The sequence below is a fragment of the Festucalex cinctus genome, chromosome 2, assembly GCF_051991245.1.
Source record: "Festucalex cinctus isolate MCC-2025b chromosome 2, RoL_Fcin_1.0, whole genome shotgun sequence".
NCBI lineage: Eukaryota > Metazoa > Chordata > Actinopteri > Syngnathiformes > Syngnathidae > Festucalex > Festucalex cinctus.
In genome coordinates, this window is record NC_135412.1 from 16655856 (window position 1) to 16676479 (window position 20624).

Here is a 20624-nt window from a genome sequence, read left to right on the forward strand (position 1 = left end):
AGTTTAATGCTAACACAATGGAAACCGCCATAGATGCTAATGAATAGCATCTATGTTGAAGTGTAATTTAGCCTTTCAGCCACACGTGTCAAACTCAAAGCCCAACACATCATTTTATGTGGCTGGTGAAATTAGCTAAATGATGTGCACTGAGTTTATTTCTTGTAAAAATACCAATATGAACATTTTTGTTTACAATTTCCCTCTTAAAATAAGTTGAATAAAAGTTTAGCTTTTTTTTTTTTAAACTGGCTTCTGAGTTCAAAACTAGTCATCAATTTGTTGTGTATATGTAATCATACGGATTTGCAATCAGAACAGCCCTCTGAGGGAAAGTATAATTTCAATGTGGCCAGTGAGTCTGACAAAAAATGAATTTAACGCCCCTGCTCACACAACACACAAACACACAACAGGTATGTATTCTTTATCCTCAGTGAAGAATTTGTAATGTGAGTGTTGAAGAGTGGTGACGTCTCCATGTATGTCCGGATCTCTGTATTATACTGCCTCCAGTGGCCAAGATGCATTTATACATCCATCCTTTATCTGAATCCTGTCAATGCTGTTTCTTTTTATTAAGTAAAATATTTTATATAATGGTATTTTTCCTAAAATATGCCAGATAAAATGTTTGACAGGGATTTCGCAACGGTGTTCTGTTTTATTTTGCAAGTCTGAACCGGCAATCCTTCTTCGCCAACGCGAAGTTTTATTTTGAAAGTGCTGACCGGAAATCACTCATCGTGTTAACCACCACCACGGTCACATTAACACTCGAGCTGCGCTCCAGGGGCAAGACGAAACGCAGCTTCGCAGTCCGGACGCGCACGAAGCGCACCTGCGCTCAATTTTGCTTGGATGAGAGGCACGCACGCACACACACGCGCACGCACGCACGCTCACACGCAGATGTCGCCTCGGAGAAGTCAACACAGTCGCAGAATATTTCCGGCGCTTGTCAGTTCTCGGGAGTTTGCCCATTCGTGTCTTCCAGCACGCGCGATGTGGAACTAAAGTCTGCATTTGCTGCTGGATGGAAAGAAGCCCCCCACGCACGCACGCACGCACTTTCGCAGGAGGCGCCCGTGAAGTGAACAAGGATGGAGTTGTGGAGCAGCTGAGCGGGGCCGCTTGGCTGTGAGGGAAGAATGCACTTCGTAAGGCAACTTTGCTTACTTTCCGTGCCGTGAAAACGAACCGAGCCATGGGTTGAAAGATACACGCTGCGTGGGGATCTTCAGTGTGGGCGGAGTTATGTAATGATTGACATCACCTGACAATCAGTGGGAGATCAGAAAAACTGAAGCCATTTTTTTTTTTTTTTTACCCCGTGTTTGTCTCCTTGGCAGCTGATGGATGGATTATAAACTGATAGATGTTCCTCTTTTTGATGTTTCGTGTCATTTATGGTTTACTTCAGACAATTGTAGGTAGCGGTCTTGTTTATTGTTTCATCATGATGGCCCAAACTCTGAAAACCTTCCGTGCTAATTTGGCAAACTCTTTGAAAATGGCAGCAGACGATCAGACAATCAAGACTTTCTCCTGCTCGTTTTTCAGCATTCTTCTCCGCATGGCGACATCCATAAACACTTGGAAGATGTTCTAGTTGTCATGCTGGCCCGCCCTCCCGTTTGACGACATGTAGTCAACCCGACAAACCATCACCTCTGTGACTTTTTCTTTCTCCGCATCCAAAGCCGATCGTTCATCTCATCCAGAGTCTCCGTCGTTTCCTCCCTCCCCGCCACTCATCGGGGCTGGTGGGGGGGGGGCGGATCTCGGGCTTCCGCCATGGAGGCCAGCCCGGAGAGCCCCAACCGGGCGGTGGAGTACCTCCTGGAGCTCAACAACATCATCGAGAGCCAGGCCAAGCTCCTGGAGACCCAACGGAGGCGCATCGAGGAGCTGGAGGGCCAGCTGGACCGGGTTAGCCAGGAGAACCAGGACCTGAGGCAGGATCGCAGCCCTCGGACCCCCGGCTCAGACACTCCGGAGCAGAACCACGATCATGGCCAGCCTCTGTCGCTCACCGCCCATCACGGCGGCGGCGGGGACGGCGGCGCGTCCGCGCCTCAGGCCAAAGGCGGATCCGGGACGGTGCCGGCGCCCGGCAGGGACAGGAGGACCCACACCAGGCTGACCCGAGGTCTCTCATGCGGCTCGTCCACCACCGAGAGAAACCGACTGGAGCGCACCGACAGCACAGACACCAGCACCAGCGCCACCATTCGCAGAAAGTAAGTTCCATTTCGGTTTTATTCTTGAACTGTTTCATAATCCTTCAAAGACCAACAGGTGCACGTTTCTATGGTAAGCGGTGCCAATGTGGCAAGAACAGTTTCAACTTTTTGAACACAAAAGCTGTGTCCAGATTTTGCGGCCACATTCAAATCCAGCCTTCAAATGTAGGCCCTCGTTTCCATGGTGACGGCCCCCCTGCTTCGGCGCGTACTTTGCTAGCTTGCATTGCTCCGTTCTTCTTCTACGCCAGTATATGACTGGATAGCCGATAGGCCAAGTCTTTTGAAGTCGTGAGGCCGCCATATTGCTCCTCCCAAGAAACGTTTCCCGGCATACAATCATATACGTTTACAGTATCGAAATTGGAGAACATTTGAGACAGTACTTAGTAGAAACACCATGATTGATGTTTTTTTTTAATTTGTTAAACATAAAGAAGAGGACTTTAGACATTTTACAATTTGCCTTAAATACATGTATAAATTATATGCTTAATGATGTTTACAGGAGGATTCTTTATTAAAGAATTATAACTGTAATTCAACAAAAATTCTAATCTAATCTAATATTGGGGTCTAAGGAACTGACCAATAAAGGAAAAAGGGGGTCTTCAAAGCAGCACATACTGTCCACCTGTCGATTAAAAAAAAAAAATAAAAATTCTACTTGTTAAAAAAATAGCGACCACCACGGCACAAACCCCCACCCTGCCTACTAGCTGTATATGTCTCATCTGTATGTATACCATATAGTTTATACAGTATTCTGCTCGTGAGGTGGGAGGAGCAAGATGGCCGCCCTGTGACTTCAACAGCTTGCATGGGCGTGTATGGTCTATCTATCGGCTATCCAGTCATATATTCAGGTCAGTGTTCTACGCTGACTTGTTCGTTCCTGCCAATAGCACGACAGTACATTCAGTGAAGTCCCTCCCCCACCTGACGCTGGCTGCTAATTAGTCATTGGCGAAGATTCACGAGCAGGTGACACTGCATTTTCGTTTCTGTTACAAACACGTGTGGCTGATCTCAAATTAACAGAACACCTGTCCAAATTATTACTCGGGAATTTTGCGAGTTTCCCGCACAACTGGTCCATTTCCTGTCAAGTTGAAACCCCACGTTTGAGAAATATTAATAGGAGCATGGCACTGGCCATCATGCACACTCCTTTCCCCCGGCGATGAATATGATTTTGACTTCCTTACCACCTCTGGATTATTTTGTTCATTTATAGCCCTTTAATTTTTTTTTTAAAAACAATAATAATAATAAACGTCTCTATATATTTGTTTAGAAGAAAAAAATTTTTAAAAAATTATTTCCCCCACTACCAATCATCTGAAAATGACATGATAGGGCCCAATTTCTGATCACCTGATCATGATTGGGACATCTGTAGTACATGCAGTCGACAAATTTCATAGATATATGTAACGGTAATGGCAATATCATGTTATCGCGATATTAAAAATGCCACAATAACATCGTCGTCATGTCACAATATTAAAAGCAGCACATCCGTTAAAAAGGCAAGTCCATTCGTGCAGTTTTAGCACCCACTGGTGGTTATTTCATTCGTGCAGTTTAATTTTAATTTTGAATGTTTTGGTCACTGCGGTGGTGGGTTATCGCACCTATAAGTCAGTCATACCAGCAAATATTTTTCAACATCTCTGTTGAAGAAATACATTGCTTTCGGCCCGCTTCAGCCAAACACATTGTGAACTACATAGACCATGATTCTTTGCACTGCTAAGCCAATAGGAGCACCTGACATGGCCATGCCTATTTCTCCATCACTGCTGTTTTAATATACAGAAACATAATATTGTGCTTTGACCCCCCTCCCAATATGAGCTTTTTTTTTTTTTTTTTTTTTTTTTTTAAGTGTATTATTTATTTATTTATTTTTATCGTATGAGTTTTTACAAATTGTGAGCTTTTTTATTTTTATTTTTATTTTTTTTTAATATTGTCAACCTCCACACAATATTGTGATAATTATATTGTGAGGTTAATATGATATTTATCGTATCGTGATGTTTGGATATCGTTACATCTTAATGCTATCCATAAAATGGTGTGGGGGGGGAAAAAAGAAACGTTCAATTTTGATGCAAACTCCCATTTTACAGTGCACTGGGGATCTTTTTATTTCTTACCTTTAGTTTCACGTTTAATGGCCTGTTACAATTGTCATGTATGAAAAAACATTTTCTGAACATGTTAAATTGTTGTTTGTGTTATTTATTTAAACTCTATCAAGGCTGACCTGAAGTTAGAGTGCTGCAAGCTTTGGCAAACAGCAAGTGCATCTGTCCTTGTTAAACACGCACACACATTCACAGACTCGTTGATTTTGTTGTGGAAGCATTAAGCTTTGTGAGTAGGCAGCAAATGGTGTCGAGGGGGAAAAAAAGGCAAACAGTGAAATGGAATGTGACAGTCTTATGTGCTAGGACAGTCATTTGTGGACTTGAACTGTTTTGCTGAGGTCCCAACGCTCTTATCAGTCTCTGATTCAGATGCTAGCCAGTCCCTTATCGAGCCGAGCTGCCTCCTCTCACCACACGGGGGATTAGTCATTACACAGAAGCACATATTAGTTAGGTGGCTATTAAACACTGTGATGCATCACCCCTTTGCTAATTACCTGCGACTACCCGTGGAGGAAGTTTTAGGCTTCCAGCCGCTGCCCCCCACAAAAGCCTTTTCACTGGCAGCTAATGCTAACGCAAACATGAGTGTTGTAAAATTAGATTGGGAATAACAGGAAAGGGTTGCGATCTTCCGCAGTGTGCGTAAAAGAGAAAAGGTGGGACGCACGCTGACTTGCCATCTGTCGATAAGGGGTGTGGAGGGAGCCGACAAAGGGCACCGTGGAAAGGAAACGCGTTGTTCTTCAAACTGCTTGGTTGGTCTGTTCCGAAGGCAGAAAGAATCACAATTCAACTTTTAAGGTGTTTCTTAAAAAAAAAAGGTAGCAAAAGTACCCACACCCTGTACCTAGGGGTGGGCGATATGGTAAAAATGTCATATCACAATTTTTTTTAAAATTCACGATCTCGATTTTATCCCGATTTTTTTAAACATATTTTTAGACTAATCTTCACATTTCTGAAAATTTTTGTAAAATTTAAAACATATTTAAAATGTATATAAAACCCTAAAAGAAAAAAAAAAACTGACATCTTAAGCCAACTAAGCTTTCTGAACAAGTTTCATTTGAAATAGTGCATTGTTTTCATTTTTATTTTTTTTTTTTATCAAATAGTGCAATGAATGTAAACATAAATGGTAATAATGAACAGCCTCGGTTACTTTACAGTGCCAACGGTGTATAAACAGCGCTTAACACCACAATAGAAATTGAAAATGTTTTTTCGACAAAAACAGTTTGGAATGAGTTAGCAAAGTAAATAAAACACAGAAATGGAAAGTAGAAAACACTGTTTACGACAGCGTTTGCTTGTCCGCGACTCCGCATAGTTTACAAATTCTCGTAGGTGCGCGTGTGGGCAATGTGGATTGTGGACGTGTCGTGGCGCGGGGAGAGTTGCGTACCCGTCGGTTGTCGGGGTTCCAAGATGGCCACAGGCCGGGGAGGAGCGCAAACCGGGGGAAAAGTTTGTCCGAGTCCTCAAACGGATTTTATTTATTAAACTCTGTTTTGAGTAACTTCAACCTGCAAAGTCAGTTTCACTGAGCACCAGGAAATTTGGTGGGCGCATTCATCATGAGAGCCATTTTGTCCATTTCCAGGGGTCTTTCTAAAAACGAGCGTGTCCGATTGTTACCAGATTTGAGCGACTTCTACTTGAGAGATGACAAATTGGGACGTTGCCATTGTGTGAGTGTGCTTGCAGCTTTAATGACTTTTACTCCTGCGCCTCGTACCACCCTGATCTCATTTGTGGCCTTTTGATTTTTTTTTTTCTTGGTGTTTGCGTGCAGCAGCTGCACTTTGCCAAACAAAATAGTTCCTCTGCGTTCCGGTGTCCCGGCGGCTCTGTTTTAAACAGCTGTCCCGAGCCCGCCTCCTTGCTCTCGTCCTGCTAATAACGCTGTGAACAATGCGAGGCCTCGGGCTGACGTGATGTCCTGAAGCACCTCTGCCAAGAAGCAGCGAGGTGGAGTTTTTTTTTTCTTTTCCTCTTCTTCTTCTTGTGGTTAATTTTAGCAGAGGTCACACGGGTGCATTTCAGATGAGCCGGTGAAAAGTGTCTCTTTATATAATGTGCTGCCGTGAGCCCCAAATGTGTTGAAAGGGGAGGAAGACGCACACTAAGTGCGTGTGAGATGAATTAGTGCGAGCGCAGTATAATGACTGCTGGCCCAAGGGTAAATGTTCCGAGTCCGACTGCGTGCGCACGTGAGCGTGCACTGTTAGATTTTGTCGTGGGTGCGTCAGGACCAGAAGATCAACGGGTGATGATGAAAAAAAAAGCTTGGTTGGGATGGGCTAGTTGGTCAAGACAACTATAGCTTATCAATAAGCAAGTTTTTTCGTGGAGAGCACTTTTTGACTTATACCTGCTTATTCAATGATTTTTTGGGGGGTTAAAAATATTTTTTATGCAATTGTAATTTCAGTACAGTATAGTGCATCCACAATACTTGAATCTAAGTATAGGAGGGTTGCAATCATGTGATTCCGGCAGCGCGCGGAATTCAACTGGGGGTCAGGAAGAAGGGAACACCCATTGAAAATGATGGAAAGCGACTATATGCAAAAGCATTGGGTGAGCTTCGACGTAGCTGACAGGCTCTAAAAATAGTAAAATATGTCGGCTATGATCCTTAAACTCTTCGGAAAAGAGATTTTTCCGAACTCGTGTCAGATTTGTCTGGTGTGGAGGCAATCGACATCACAAACGACCTCATTCTCCAGACATCGTACTACACCGCTAGCCAAATGAAGGCGTATAAAAGCCTGGAGACTTACAACTATTTCGTGTGTGGTTGGGTCAGCGAACTCGGATCAAAAGAAGCACTAAATGACTGCCATCTTGTTTTTGTTCGGGTAAGTAAATGTGAATCTTTTCAACTCAAATGTACACAAAGGTACCACTGGCATCAGGCTACAAGCTAGTTGGCTAACTGTTACTTTACGTGCTATTTTCTACGTGTTGCTAGGTAAACCATTCTCAGAGGTTTAACGTATGTTGTGGCCTTCCTGGAAGAAGGACTTCAATTTAAGAACCACCGTAGCGAGAATTGCTAAAAACAAAGACACAGCCACCTAGCATGGACACGCAAAGCTGTAGGACAAAGTCCACATAGTGTTATCACGGTTAGCTATGTTTCCAGTAATACCACACCGACTTGTTGAGAGTTTTATTCAGCTATGTAAGTAGTTTCATTACTGTATCCTTACCTTTCACGAAGTGATCACTGCATATACGAGCGTTGTCCAACTTCAGAGGAAGGTTTTTAATCCAGGTCTGCTGTCTTCTTACGGTATTTTTTATTCTTTTTTTTTTTTTTTTTTTAATTCACCTTTATGGGTTACTACTTTCAGGCCACGAAAGTACCTTTTGTTTTTTTTTCTTGATTAGACCAGTTGGCACAGCCATATGCAGCACAAAACTTTTATTAATTTTAGCATTTGGTCAATTTTTTAATTTGAACGTTCAGGAAGATTACAATTTCAGGATGACTGGGCTTTTATCGCCGCAAGCCAGAGAGGAGAGTGTGTTTCTTTCTCCAGGCTTCTGTAGTCTGATGATTTGATCAAGTTGACCTGGTCAGGGTTTGAACGATGCGTCGTCTGAAGGTTATTGTATAGTTTTATGTGTCAATAATAAAACCATTCTTATTTGTTTACAACTGCTGTAAAGCATCCACCTTTTCTTTTATATATTTTTTTATCTTGTGTTATTTTCGCAAGTCTTGGGACTTACTTGTGTTAAGACAAAATAAAATCCCTGGATGTTTGCATCCTTGAATGTCAACTTTATGATATAATATAACTTGAAAGGACAATGACAAAATAAAAACAATAAGAAAGTGAAAATAGAATAAACTAAAAAGACAGTAAGAACAAATACTGAATGTCCATCCATTGGGGGACACACAGAGTACAGAAGAAAGTTGTTATTGAATTCTATTAAAATAACTAGTTTTTCACAAATTGGGAAGAATTTGTGCCTTTGCGTAATGTTACCTCATCTGTGGGTATGTGTTCCCACAAGATTTGGGTGGGGATGGTCGTTATTTGAAGTAAAAACGTTCCTGAGGTCGATGCTAACTTCCTGTTAGCATTTGGTAACTTCCTGTTAGCGCTAGGCTCACGATGTTTTAAAAACAAAGCATATTTTGTATTAAATATACAGTAGATGTAATTGTTAACATTGTGTATTTAGTTTTAGAGTTAACTCCAACTGCGTTGTCATTAACCAGCTTAAAGGATGCTTAGGAATTACAAAAATAACCAGAACAACATACGCTACACACTTGCTAGTTGCTAATGCTACGCAAGCAAAATTGTGCATTTCAGGGTACTTTCACAGCGTCGGAAACATGGGTTTTCTTCTATAACGTTTTAAGGGGAAAATAATCGGCCATTTGGCCCAATTGGCCATTGTTTTGGCCGATGTTTGAAGTTGCCAAATCGGTTAATCGATTAATCGGTCAGGCCCCTGTAATAATATGCCCGTATTTCAGCACGCCTAAAGGCTGAACATCTTCTCACCCCACCTGGGATGTCCATCATCAGACACCCGTTGTCCATTTTACAATTTCGCAGTAATGTGATGCGTCCTCTTGCTGTTTGGCAGGATGAGGACAAGCATCGGGGTCAGCTCCAGGCCTCGGTGTCGCTGATATGGAGACTAAAGCCGTTATGTAAGAGAGAAAAAAAAAAAAAAAGGACTCGCTTTCACAATGGCTTCTTCATGGATGGATTGCTTGAAGCATGTGAAGGTGCTCGATGTGGACGGTAATTGTGCGAATGTGACGAACAACTAATGGGCTTTTGTTTCACAAGGAGCTCAATTTGCTAAATTTAAAGCTCTCTCGCTCTCACACATACGTACCCACGTATGTACAACCCCCCACCACCACCACAACCACACACACACACACACACACACACACATGCTGCAGCTATGACTCAGACCAGCTGCACTTTTCTGCTCTTCTCCCGCTTTTGCTTTTCCCCCTCGCCAGCCTGCACACTTTTGATTATAGGCGGATTGATGGACGCGCTCATAATGGATGACCGGGATTTTAAATCATACGGCCCGCTTGTGGCCCCCAGCCAACGCGGCTCATATATTCTCTCAGGGCACCTCAAGCCCCCAACAACTTTCCCACCTTTCTCCGTTTCAGGGCAGCAGATTGACGGTGTTTATTTCAAGCTTCAGTCAAAATGTTGCAATGCTGCAAACTGAGATGTCTCAAATGGAAATTGCGTGTGTGTGCGTGTGGGAGGCAACCCGAACGTGGGTGGTGTTTCTGTGCCTTCTCCTCGGCTTTGTGGTGTTTTGCACTCAATGCACATCCTGGTATGAACGCTCACGTACATTACAACTTGGATCTTCTTCAATCGGATTTCAAGATAATCCTTTGGAACACTCCAGAAAAAACAGCAACTTGGAAACAATATAGAACTGCAACGATTAATCGACAACTCGTTGATTATCAAATGAATAGATAATTGTTTTTGGTAATCAATTCATCATTTGGACAACTTGTTGAATCTAAAAGTGTCCAAATCCTCGAATTTCAGTGTCTTAACAGTAAATCTTCTCCCATTTCTGTTGTCCTCCATGAAAACGGATTGATTATCTTTGAGTTGGATCAATATCTGCTTTTACTTTGGGAAAAAAAAATAAATCTGCATTTTTGTCCTTTTTCTGGCATGTTATGAACTAAACCAGTACCTAAATCACAATAAATTTATTTCAATATGAAATAATGTCATGTTAATGAATCAAGTTTTTAATCATTTGATCAACAGATTAATCGTTTTTTTATTTTTTTTTATAATAATCATTAATTGTGGTTCTAAAGCAAATAGTGTTTCAAATTAAGTTACAAGCCAGGAATTAGGGTTTAAAACAAAGAAAACCGTTTCCAAATTAGTGTTCCAAATTAGGGTTTCCAAGTTAAAAAGAATATTTCGAGTCAGGTTTATGTTTGAAATTATTTTACAAGTTAGACTTCAGGTTTTAAGGCAGCTTTAGGGCTTCTAGTCAAGGTTGTGAATTACCAAGCGCGCAAGTGAATCTGTCTGTCCGTAAATCGTTGACGGGAAGTGAAATTTCCTTGGGCCAGCGCTGACTGTTGCGAGGGAAACCAAATTCTGTAGTTGCTGTGGAAACAGTATAAAAAACGCACTTAACAATATTCAGCTCCCCTCACCTGTCACCACGATGAATGGGCAAATTTCACTTGTTTTGTTTGGCATCAGCCCCTTTAGGATTTTTAATATTCAATGCTCTAGTAAATGCAGAAGAACTAAAATACAGTTCCTCACTCTCCAATAACAAGACGGCACAAAATTTGTTTACATTTTTATTTTATATTAAACAAGTGTCTGTTTCCTTATTACAAGTTAGTAAATGGATATTTGCTAATTAAAAACACTTTGTCCAAAGTCATTAAAAATGTAAACACAGTTAATGTAAAAACATTGTTTTTCACTATGATGCAATTTAGCAATAATATATGTGTTAAAATATATTTATTTGCAGGGACTCATGAATAAATGTCATTTACTATGAACAAAATGGCTGATGTGTTCTGGGGTTGGATCCCAAAAACGCAGACACAAATAAAAGTTTAACACTTTATTCGCATAATATCAAAAGGCGAGGAACTAAATTGACTAGACCAGTAACAACGAGAAAGCATTGAGGAACAGAGGAGCAGGTGGCCAGATGGAACAGAGGTAATAATCCGACAAAAAACACACCCTCCTCAGGCAGGCTTATATAGACAGCGAATCGATCTGATTGGTTGTGGCTAGACATGTGGGTAACAGGACTGACATAGAATTATCTGATTGGCTGTTGACCAGATAAAGAAATTAAAGATTCCTGACATCACATAGCTTCTGACATCACATAGCGTATTACCAGTTGAAACTAGATGCTGGTTACATCAGTTCAAAACAGACACTTGACCTCACGGTCATGACCCCAACATAACCCTTGCATGACCCTAGTCATGACAGTAAACATAACCCTTGCATGACCCTAGTCATGACAGTAAACATAACCCTTGCATGACCCTAGTCATGACAATGGCCTGGCGTCTTGTTCCCAAAACCAATTGTTCTAAATTTGAAGGGAAAAACGTACTGTTGCCTATCACCAACGTCCAACATGAAACACTAATCCAATCTAGTGGCAGAAAATTACCTAAACTGAAATGTATGACTCAATGTTTTACACTTTTAACTGTTAAGCACATCTTTTTAGCTTCAAGTAACTTTATGAATTACTTACTATAAAATGACTGTCAATGGGTGAAATGATACAACCATAAATGTATTTGGTAAAAACATATTTGTCCCTTTTTTATGCTAATTAAGAAGAGGATGAAAATGTGAAAAAAAAAAAATTGTGCATTTAGGACATATATAAAGTGTGATTAATTTAGAATTAATTGTGAGTTAACTATGGAAATCATGTGATTAATTATGATTAAAAATGTAATCAACTGACTGCTCTACTATATAAACAGTATATGAATATATGTACAGTTATGTATATGTGTGGGGGTGTGCGCACGCGCGTGTGTGTGTGTATAGTATTACGTGGGCATTAAATTTGTTTTAAGTCGCATTGAAAGCACATTTAAAAAGAATTAAATTAATTACTGATATGATACCTGCAGAAACCGAATATGAACAATATGTATGTATAAATAAGCACAGGTCAATAGTTGTGTATTGTTTAGATGTGGAGTGCAATACCGTATACAAGTAGCATGTTGACAGTTGGACACAGACTTGCAAAATGTACAGAAATGAACCAAATTGGAAAGAACCCAATCAAACCCATCTGCGTTTGAGCTTCAGCTGTGCACGTGCATGCGTACATGACATGGCGTTTGCTTAGTTATGAGGCAAGGCGGCTGCCAGCATCAGCATCTTCAACACAACTGTGGATCTCATCATGGCCCGCTTTGCACATTTCACGTCTCGATGTTTCCTCAAGCGGGATGTTTGTCACATGCACGTTCCTATAGAGCAAAATAGGGAGACATGGTTACCGTGGGAACGCCGTGAGCTCTTCTATGAAGAACTCTGTGGGCGAGAGGGAGAGAGACGCAGAATAGCGAGAGGAGAGGAGAGGGTGGGAGTGGGAGTGCGGCGAAAGACATCCATGCGGGTTTGAATGACAACACGGGGAGACGCACAAATTTCATGAGACGCCTCGCAGGTGAATCTGGGATGCTTGGTGGCTATATTTGCTCATCCCCCCCCGCTTGACTTTTGTCACTTTCACCCGGCTTGTCCTCTCGCACGTGTGCACAGGTGCAGTTAATGGCAAAAGTGTTTGCCCCTCCTTCTCCGAGTTTTCGCCTGGCACTGTTCGCAGTGCGCCCACGCACGCACGCACACAAGCCACACTGTTGCCAAGCAGCAGGAGACTCAAGTGTACAGTGGAAAGTGGATGTGTGTTGTTGGGAGGCTGTAGCTGCCGGAAGGGGAGGGGCGTTGTGCCCCCTCCCCTCCTTAAAATTTCGGCTACGACGGAGCGTGTGTGGTAATCAGGCGTCTTTGTTTGTCAGCACGAGTCAGGCGGGTCACGCGCTGGAGGTGGATGACGCAGCGCACGCCCACTCGCTTTCACAGACCAAATAGTGAACGCATCATTTCAAGTATAGCTCGCACTGCAGGCAAAGATTGCATGGACACATGATAGCAAATGGAAGTCGAGGTGAAGCCTATACATAGCCTCACCTATACATGCCGATCGACGCACCCACGCCGCTTGCACGGTGACACCGGAGGGCGAGCATGCGTGCTTTAACGTCCCGGCTGGCGTTCCCGCCTCTCCTGATTGCGTTCACACCAGGGGTGGCGCTACATCGGGGCTAGGGAGGCTTGTGGGGGTCTATTGCCCCCTCAGAAATCTATAGCCGCATGTAAGCCAAAGCATTTTATTTGGTATTCTAAAATTAGAGCTGTCAAACAATGACATTTTTAATCAGATTAATCACATCTTAGAAATTTGAATTGATTAATATGATTAATCGCTGTCATGACAAGGGTCACGTAAAGGTTATGTTTGGGTCATGACCGTGAGGTCAAGTGTCTGTTTTGAACTGATGTAACCAGCATCTAGTTTCAACTGGTAAGACACTATGTGATGTCAGAAGCTATGTGATGTCAGGAGTCTTTAGTCTCTCTATCTGGTCAACAGCCAATCAGATAATACCATGTCAGTCCTGTTACCCACATGTCTTGCCACAACCAATCAGATCGATTCGCTGTCTATATAAGCCTGTCTGAGAAGGGTGTTTTTGTTTTTTGTTTTTTTTAACCTCTGTCCCTCTGTGCAACTCTTGTTTCTCGTCTAGTCACGTTTGTTCCACACCTCTCGATGTGAATAAATAGTTAAGGTCTTATTTGTGTCTGTGTTTTTGGGATCCAACCTCAGAAAATAATAATCGCTTAATTAATCGCTTAATTAACAATTAACAATCGCTTAATTAATTAATTATCAACATTTTTTGCACGCCAAATTTAATTTAGGTTATTTTTTTTTACATTTAATGTTTTAAAGAAGTCTTCCAGAAAATGTATCCACTGCATATGCTCATCCTTCTCTTTTTCTAATCAGTTAATTACTTACATAATTTAAAATGGGGAAAAAATGACCCTGATAGTTTGACATGAGATGAACAAATATTCTGAATGTCATATGCCAACATTTATTAAATGTTTTACTTTAATGAATGTAGTTATGTTTATTGCTCAAACACGACCTGTGATACCTTTAACGTAACTAACTGTTGTCAAGTTGAAGGATCATCTGTGGTCAAAATTAGTAGTGTGATTAATCTGCGTTAATACATGATTAATGCGATTACTTTTTTTATTATTATTAATTAATTAATTAATGCTTGACTTTAACAGTACTGTCTAAAATGTATAAATAAGTTATTTTCTCAGCCCCCACCCAGTTATTGGTCAAACCCCCTTTTATCCTCCCAGGAGAGAGAATATTCCTGGAGCCGTGCCTGGTTCACCCTTGCCCTCCTCCGTGTTTGGCCTTTTCCACTCTCGTGGAGCTTGCTCCCCTCCCACTCTTGCAACTGCTTGGAGACAAACCGCCTCACAGATTCACATGCACACAAAAAGTTGACCACAAAAAGCTATCCGATTATTCAATGGAAGAATCGATACAACAGTAACAGACGTAGCTCTTCCAGTGCTGACAAAAATCTCATGACATGACAAATATACTGTAACGGTACCATGGTACATTGGTCACTTGAAATATGAGTTGAATTCATTCAGTAACTGTGCTCATAATTTAAAACACTAACATCATTTCTCAAATCATCATTACCCAGTGAAGTGAAGTTGGAGTATCCCCACAAAACTACAAATATTGTGATGTTATTTTTTAAATAAGAAAAATACCAATCTACAGTACAGTGGTGCCTTGAGGTATGAGTGACCAGACAAGTTTATCGAGATACGAGTCATTGATGCTTTGACTTGTAAGCTTAAAGCAACACAAGACTTATAACTCATTTTCCTCTCCTAATGTGGGCTAACACATGCTTAGCTAGCCCACAACGTGTAGCATGGCCTGGCAGAGTACAAGTCACCCGGATGTGTCCCGTCCATTTCCAGAGTGAACAATGTCAATTGTGACTTGACTGGTAATTTGAGCCTCCGTAACACGCAGCTTGCAGATGGTCCCGAACTTCGACTCGCTATGATCTAGCTGGCTGAATGAGTCCTCCTTATCGGCCAGTTTTATGCACGTGATACGTCAAGATAATCACGTGACTGTCCAAAATGGCTGATACTGTACTTAATGCTGTTTATTGCCACTCAGCAGAACATCACTATCCACACAAACAAAGGCAAACATATCACAACTTACCACACATACGAGCCTGTGCTAACAGAATGCTAGCATAGACACATGCTAACAATTAGCATCTATGATGCGTCACGGACGGGGGGCTGATTTTAGATTCAAGTCTTTTGATTTAGGTCCCAAGAAGGAAATAAACTTGTAGCTCATTGAATCGTACTGAAGGTGGTCGTTTACGTAACATGTTCATTGTTGTGTACAGGCTAGATGTGTGGTGTTGATGCTTTTCAGGTTCTTTTTGCTTTACGACAGACCACAGTAAATGAATTAATCCAAAGTCAATACTACGCTATGTTTGAAGTGTTTTGCAGTCATTATACATAATACATCGCAAATTCTTTTTAGGAGGGTGTCAGTTACTCCTCAATTTTCGCTATTCGCTGTATAGCCTTCGCTAACCTGCTTAAAATAGCGACTGCTCTGAACAGAGCTGTTTAGAAAGGATAAGTGTGCTCTAATTCGTAATCCTTGGGCCATTTTGACCGCAGCATGTCACAGGCATTTTCTGAAGACCTTGGGGAGCTGTTTTAATTTGTGGAAAAATGTTGTAATATCTCCTCTCCTTAGGCACTGAGGAATTAAAGCACAGAAATGGGCTCCTGTGGGCTCTGCGCAGGGACGAAGATGTTTTACAGTAGCTGCTGGTGAAATCCAAATATGTGTGCAAGCGCAGCGCAAGCTTACATAACAGAAACTCCACCAGCAATATTGAGCACATCCACCAATTCATCTGCGGCGCAGATCATATCTTGCTACTTGTCGTTTTCAGGCTTGTAATCGCTGCGTGATCTGTCTTGTTCCGCCCTGTAAAAATAACTTGCTGCTGGAATCACATTTTAATTAGAATTTCATCATCGCCGCTAAGCAGAGAACGCGGCGCCAACATGATTATACGCTGTAATAGCGTCACACTACTTCTTGCGAACACGCTTATTAAATATTGTTACAATAGCTGTGATAACTGATTTGGATATTCTCAAACAGTTTTGTGGCAAACAAAGCGGATGCCGTTCAGCATCACGGGCAAGCTGGAGTGCATCCGAGCTGGCTGTGGGGAATTAGTGAATGTTTGACCTCTTGTGTCAATCAAATGTTGGCCAGGGTTGTGGCTGCCCAAGACGCATTCGGAGCACGATCTGCAGTGCAAGTTGTATGAAATTTATATTCATTCGAGAGAATATGGATACGTTTTGGGTAACCAAAACGAGGATGAATGGATCCATCAATTTGTGGAAGATCTTGTTTTGCCCTTTGCAATAAAATAGTTTTGTCAGTTAGCACGATTCAGATGTTGAATTATTTCCAGGTTGCTTACACTTTGTTCCATTTCTAACAAAAAAAAAGTGAAAAATGTTGGTTTGTTTTTCCTACTTTGCTCAGCAAATGTCTTGACTAAAAGCACGTTTTCTCTGCTTTGTGGTCAAAAAATGTGTGTTTTTGGTGAAACCAATACGTTGAGAGAAATGCAGAGAGAGAATGGAAAAAGCTAAAAATCCACATTTTTGTCTCATGAAAGAATTCGGATCAACTCATCCTTTTGGTTGGTTTGGTGCATATATTGTTGCAGAGCACAATGTTGTTTGTATGTCTTGCAAGTAGGGATGGGTACCTTTCACATTTGAACTGGTAATGTTCTAATTCTCAGTACCTGGGAATTGATACTGGTACTCAACGGTACCAATTTTCTGTAATTTTTTTACTCTTTTATTTTTTCTTTCTTTCTTTTTTATGTTATTTATTTGGGTGGGGCTAAATGTTCATCATTGTTTATTTAACAATAGTATATTTTTACAAATCTATTTCACAATTACTTTTTAATGTATAAAACTTGACAAATAAGAAAAATGTCATATTCAAACAAATTAGCCACATATGAACTACTTGTGTTGAATCGCGGACATTGCCATCCTCCACGCGGTGCATAGGCTGTCATACTTTATAAATTGTATTTTGTTTGGCTTGGCACCGCAAAAATCTCGCTCAATTCCAAACCAGGAAATGTATTTTTAGCGGGTGAAAACCAGCGCAAGTGCAGGCGACTTCAGTACGCTGGTGTACGTACAATGACACGTTCAAGTGCGCCATGGAAAATTGTCAACTCTTCTACTCCTGCGCAGTCACAATTTAGAATGACGTGCTTCAGAACCGAAACAAGGTACCGTTTGAGTTTACGTGAATCGGTGCTCAGAAGTACTGACCCAAATCTGCCAATACTACAAAAAGTACCGTGTTCAGTACCCATGCATACTTGCATACATTCGCAATGTGGCAAACTCAGATTTGAAATGAGACTCGAAGCACACTTGTGATCTTTTGCTCATAGTTTCAAATTTGAAGAGAAAACCTGCTGTGCAAAGGAAAAATCACTTAAATGGAATTTGATTTGTGTTGGCCTTCCTGAGGCCAAAGAGTCGTTTCAGTTTGCTGGTCGTCTCTAGCGCAGCTGCCCGTTCCACAAGCCTAGCGGAGTGCTGAGGCGTCTCGCTTGGCTTTGCGTTTCTTTTGCTGAAATGACGGGGACAGCGCGTCCTTGACAGCATCTGGCGGCAGCGACAGCCCAACATTTACATGTTAATCTCCACCGCTGCGCCCTCATTAAGACTTTGCAAACGGAACGTTGCCTTAATTCCTGTCAGGATGGAATGTAAGTGGAGAGTGGCTTCAAGCCGGATGTGCACTTTTTAGTGCAATTTTAACTTCTTTTTGTTCATGTCTCATTTAATAGCCGCTACTATTTTTTTTTCTTTTTTCAAAATTGCAGGATTTTGTGGTAACCATTTTCCCCCACACACTGTTACTGCAGACTCTAATAATTGCGAGCCAGGAGAAGAAAAAACACATCTTAAAGACAGAGAATGTCCAAAGCTTGATCTTTCATCTCACACTTGAAAAAAGAAGATCAAGTGCAATGTGTGTACAACAACTATGGTGAACATCATTATCTAATTTAATGTAGCCTACCAGCACTATTTAGAGCAAATTGTAATCCCTCCACAGATGGTCAGCCGGCGGTGCACTTTCAATCGCTTTATTGAACAAATGGTTTGGGGAAAAAACATGGAACAAGCACTTTGATTTAGTCGCAAGCGACCAACACTCAAAGGCAATCCACACGCGAACCGGCTAATGGGTTAGCCAGTTAACAGCCAGCCAATTCTATGCACTCGTTCGCTGACACCCATGTCACTCACCAGGGCAGGCTCCACCCTATGAAGACACACACATGCAAAGTCACAGATACTACATGTCAGCTCTTCAGACTGTTTTTAGTCAGTCACATAGTGAACGTTTATCTTTCCCTCCAATGCATTTCAATGGGAGTCAATTATATGCAGATATTCCCTTTTGGCAGGACGGGATTCACACATGTAAGCTTCTGTGAGTGAGTGAGTGAGTGAGTGAGTGAGTGAGTGAGTGAGTGAGTGAGTGAGTGAGTGAGTGAGTGAGTGAGTGAGTGAGTGAAAAAAATAATAATCCGTGCGTGCTTTCAAATTGCTGCGGAAGTGACGTCACGCAGCTGACACGTTCGCCCGGTCCAGTTTGCGTTTTCAGCAAGCTAGAGACTTCCTCGCTCCAGTGATTGACCAATAATGCAGCCATTGAGAGCAAAAATATTGCTAGCATTTGAGTTTCCAGTCACGGCAAAATAGCCACTGCCTAACCAAATGGCAAACAAATATACTTGCAGCTTGGTAGCAGTAGCACATGCCTGGGTTCTCCAGTTTTCACCAAGTGGCGAAATTGAGTCTTCCTCACTGTATGCATGAGTGCCAGATCATTAGCGAGGTGCAACGTATCCTCTTGATCGCTCTCATTATGCCCCTTTCTTGTCATACGTGCTTCTTTGTGTAAATGACTCCTCCACGATAACATAGTAAACTGTTTTTTGTTTTTTTGGGGGGGGTTTTCGTGGGAGTTTGTTTGCTGTTGTTGAGTTCCTCACGTATGGACTATGTGAGGACACAACTGGCAGAGCGAAAGCTACGGAAGCCCATGGGGCCGAAAGCCACGGCGCAATGAAGTGTGGGGGGGGGGGGGGCGGTTGACATTGGATGTAATTTTTGTAAGCGTCCACAACAAAACACTCTAATTAATTTAAAAAAAAAAAATCGATTTATCACCCAGCCCCAGCAAGAGCTGCGTGGCTCAGGGAGTAGTTTGGCTGTCTCCCTAGCTGAATGTTGTGAGTTCGTTCCTACCTTGAGTCACTTTTATTTTTTAGTTTTTCCAATCTTTATTTTACTCTCTTCCAAGTGTGACTATTACTTTAAAACTGAGTCTATTTGGTTCCTATTGAAATAGTCAAACTGGCTCTACAGAATTTACTGTGTAGAAGTAGTAGCTAGGAACACGATCTTTAAATTTCTCCAAATGTTTTTCTGTTGGCGCTTTTAAGTTTGCCAAAACGACTGATGGAAACCCTCTGTCAGACTTGGCCCGGCCTTTGGCTCTATTTGTTGCAACAGTGGCCTTTGTCCGCAGATTGCCAATTGTCACACTTCCTTTTCAATGTGTCACTCATTGCGAGCATGCTGCTTTCTGATCTGTCTGCTTCTCTCACTTCACATCTTTGTGGCTGCTGATCTTTTCGTGTGTCTCTGCTTTTTCTGTGTGTGCGTGCGCGCTTCATCTCCGCTCGCCGCTGTCAGTGTGCGACCGTCGTCCATCTCAGGGCAGCAGCCCACCTCAGCTCCCAGCACTCCCACCACGGCGGCGGGCACCTCTGCCCTCGCCACCCTCTTCTCCAGCAGTCTGACCGTTCACAGCTTCGTCAGCCTCCATCAGTACTGCTGCCCCTCGGCCGACCCGAGCTTGCGGCTGCAGGACAGGTAAGGAGGCTCCTCAAGTCGCCTGCCAACAAGAGAAATATCAACGTCACGTCATTCCAGAAACGACGCTACCTTGACTTACGAGTTCCCCATCTTAAGAGGTTTTCAAGTTCCGTGCTGTCGCTTCATCGAGTATTTGTGTTTGGCTTGCAAATACCAGCAATTTTCAAAGTTGGAACCGTTCATTGGTTGTCACAATCAATGGGGGGAAAATAGAAAGTATTTAGTGAATTCAAAGTTGGCTCTTGATGTTGACGTTCACTGTTGCCCGGTTTACAGCATTTGGACAGATCTTTCAAGACCGTGTGACAATATCAGCGCCACATGAAAGAGTAAACCACTGACCTGTATATATGACTGGATAGCCACTAGCCCATACACACCAGTGCAAGCCATTGAAGTCCCGGTGGCGGCCATCTTGCTCCTCCCACCTAAAGAGCAGACTAGTGTATAAACTACATGGTATACATACA

The 20624-nt window shown here is 42.1% G+C and overlaps 1 protein-coding gene across 3 annotated transcripts in view; it reads left to right on the top strand.

Annotated features, from left to right (window-relative positions):
* Window positions 1-738: 738 nt before the first annotated feature.
* The window catches only part of iqsec2b (IQ motif and Sec7 domain ArfGEF 2b), a 50574-nt gene continuing 30688 nt past the window's right edge, over window positions 739-20624 (top strand). For 2 of the 3 annotated variants that reach the window (XM_077513350.1, XM_077513351.1), the window contains exon 1: window positions 739-2243. In XM_077513350.1, the coding sequence (XP_077369476.1) occupies window positions 1798-2243 (446 nt within the window). In that variant the 5' untranslated portion in view covers window positions 739-1797. Of the gene's footprint in view, window positions 2244-19971; window positions 20152-20624 lie in introns of all 3 variants that reach the window. The other variant, XM_077513352.1, reaches the window with a different exon arrangement.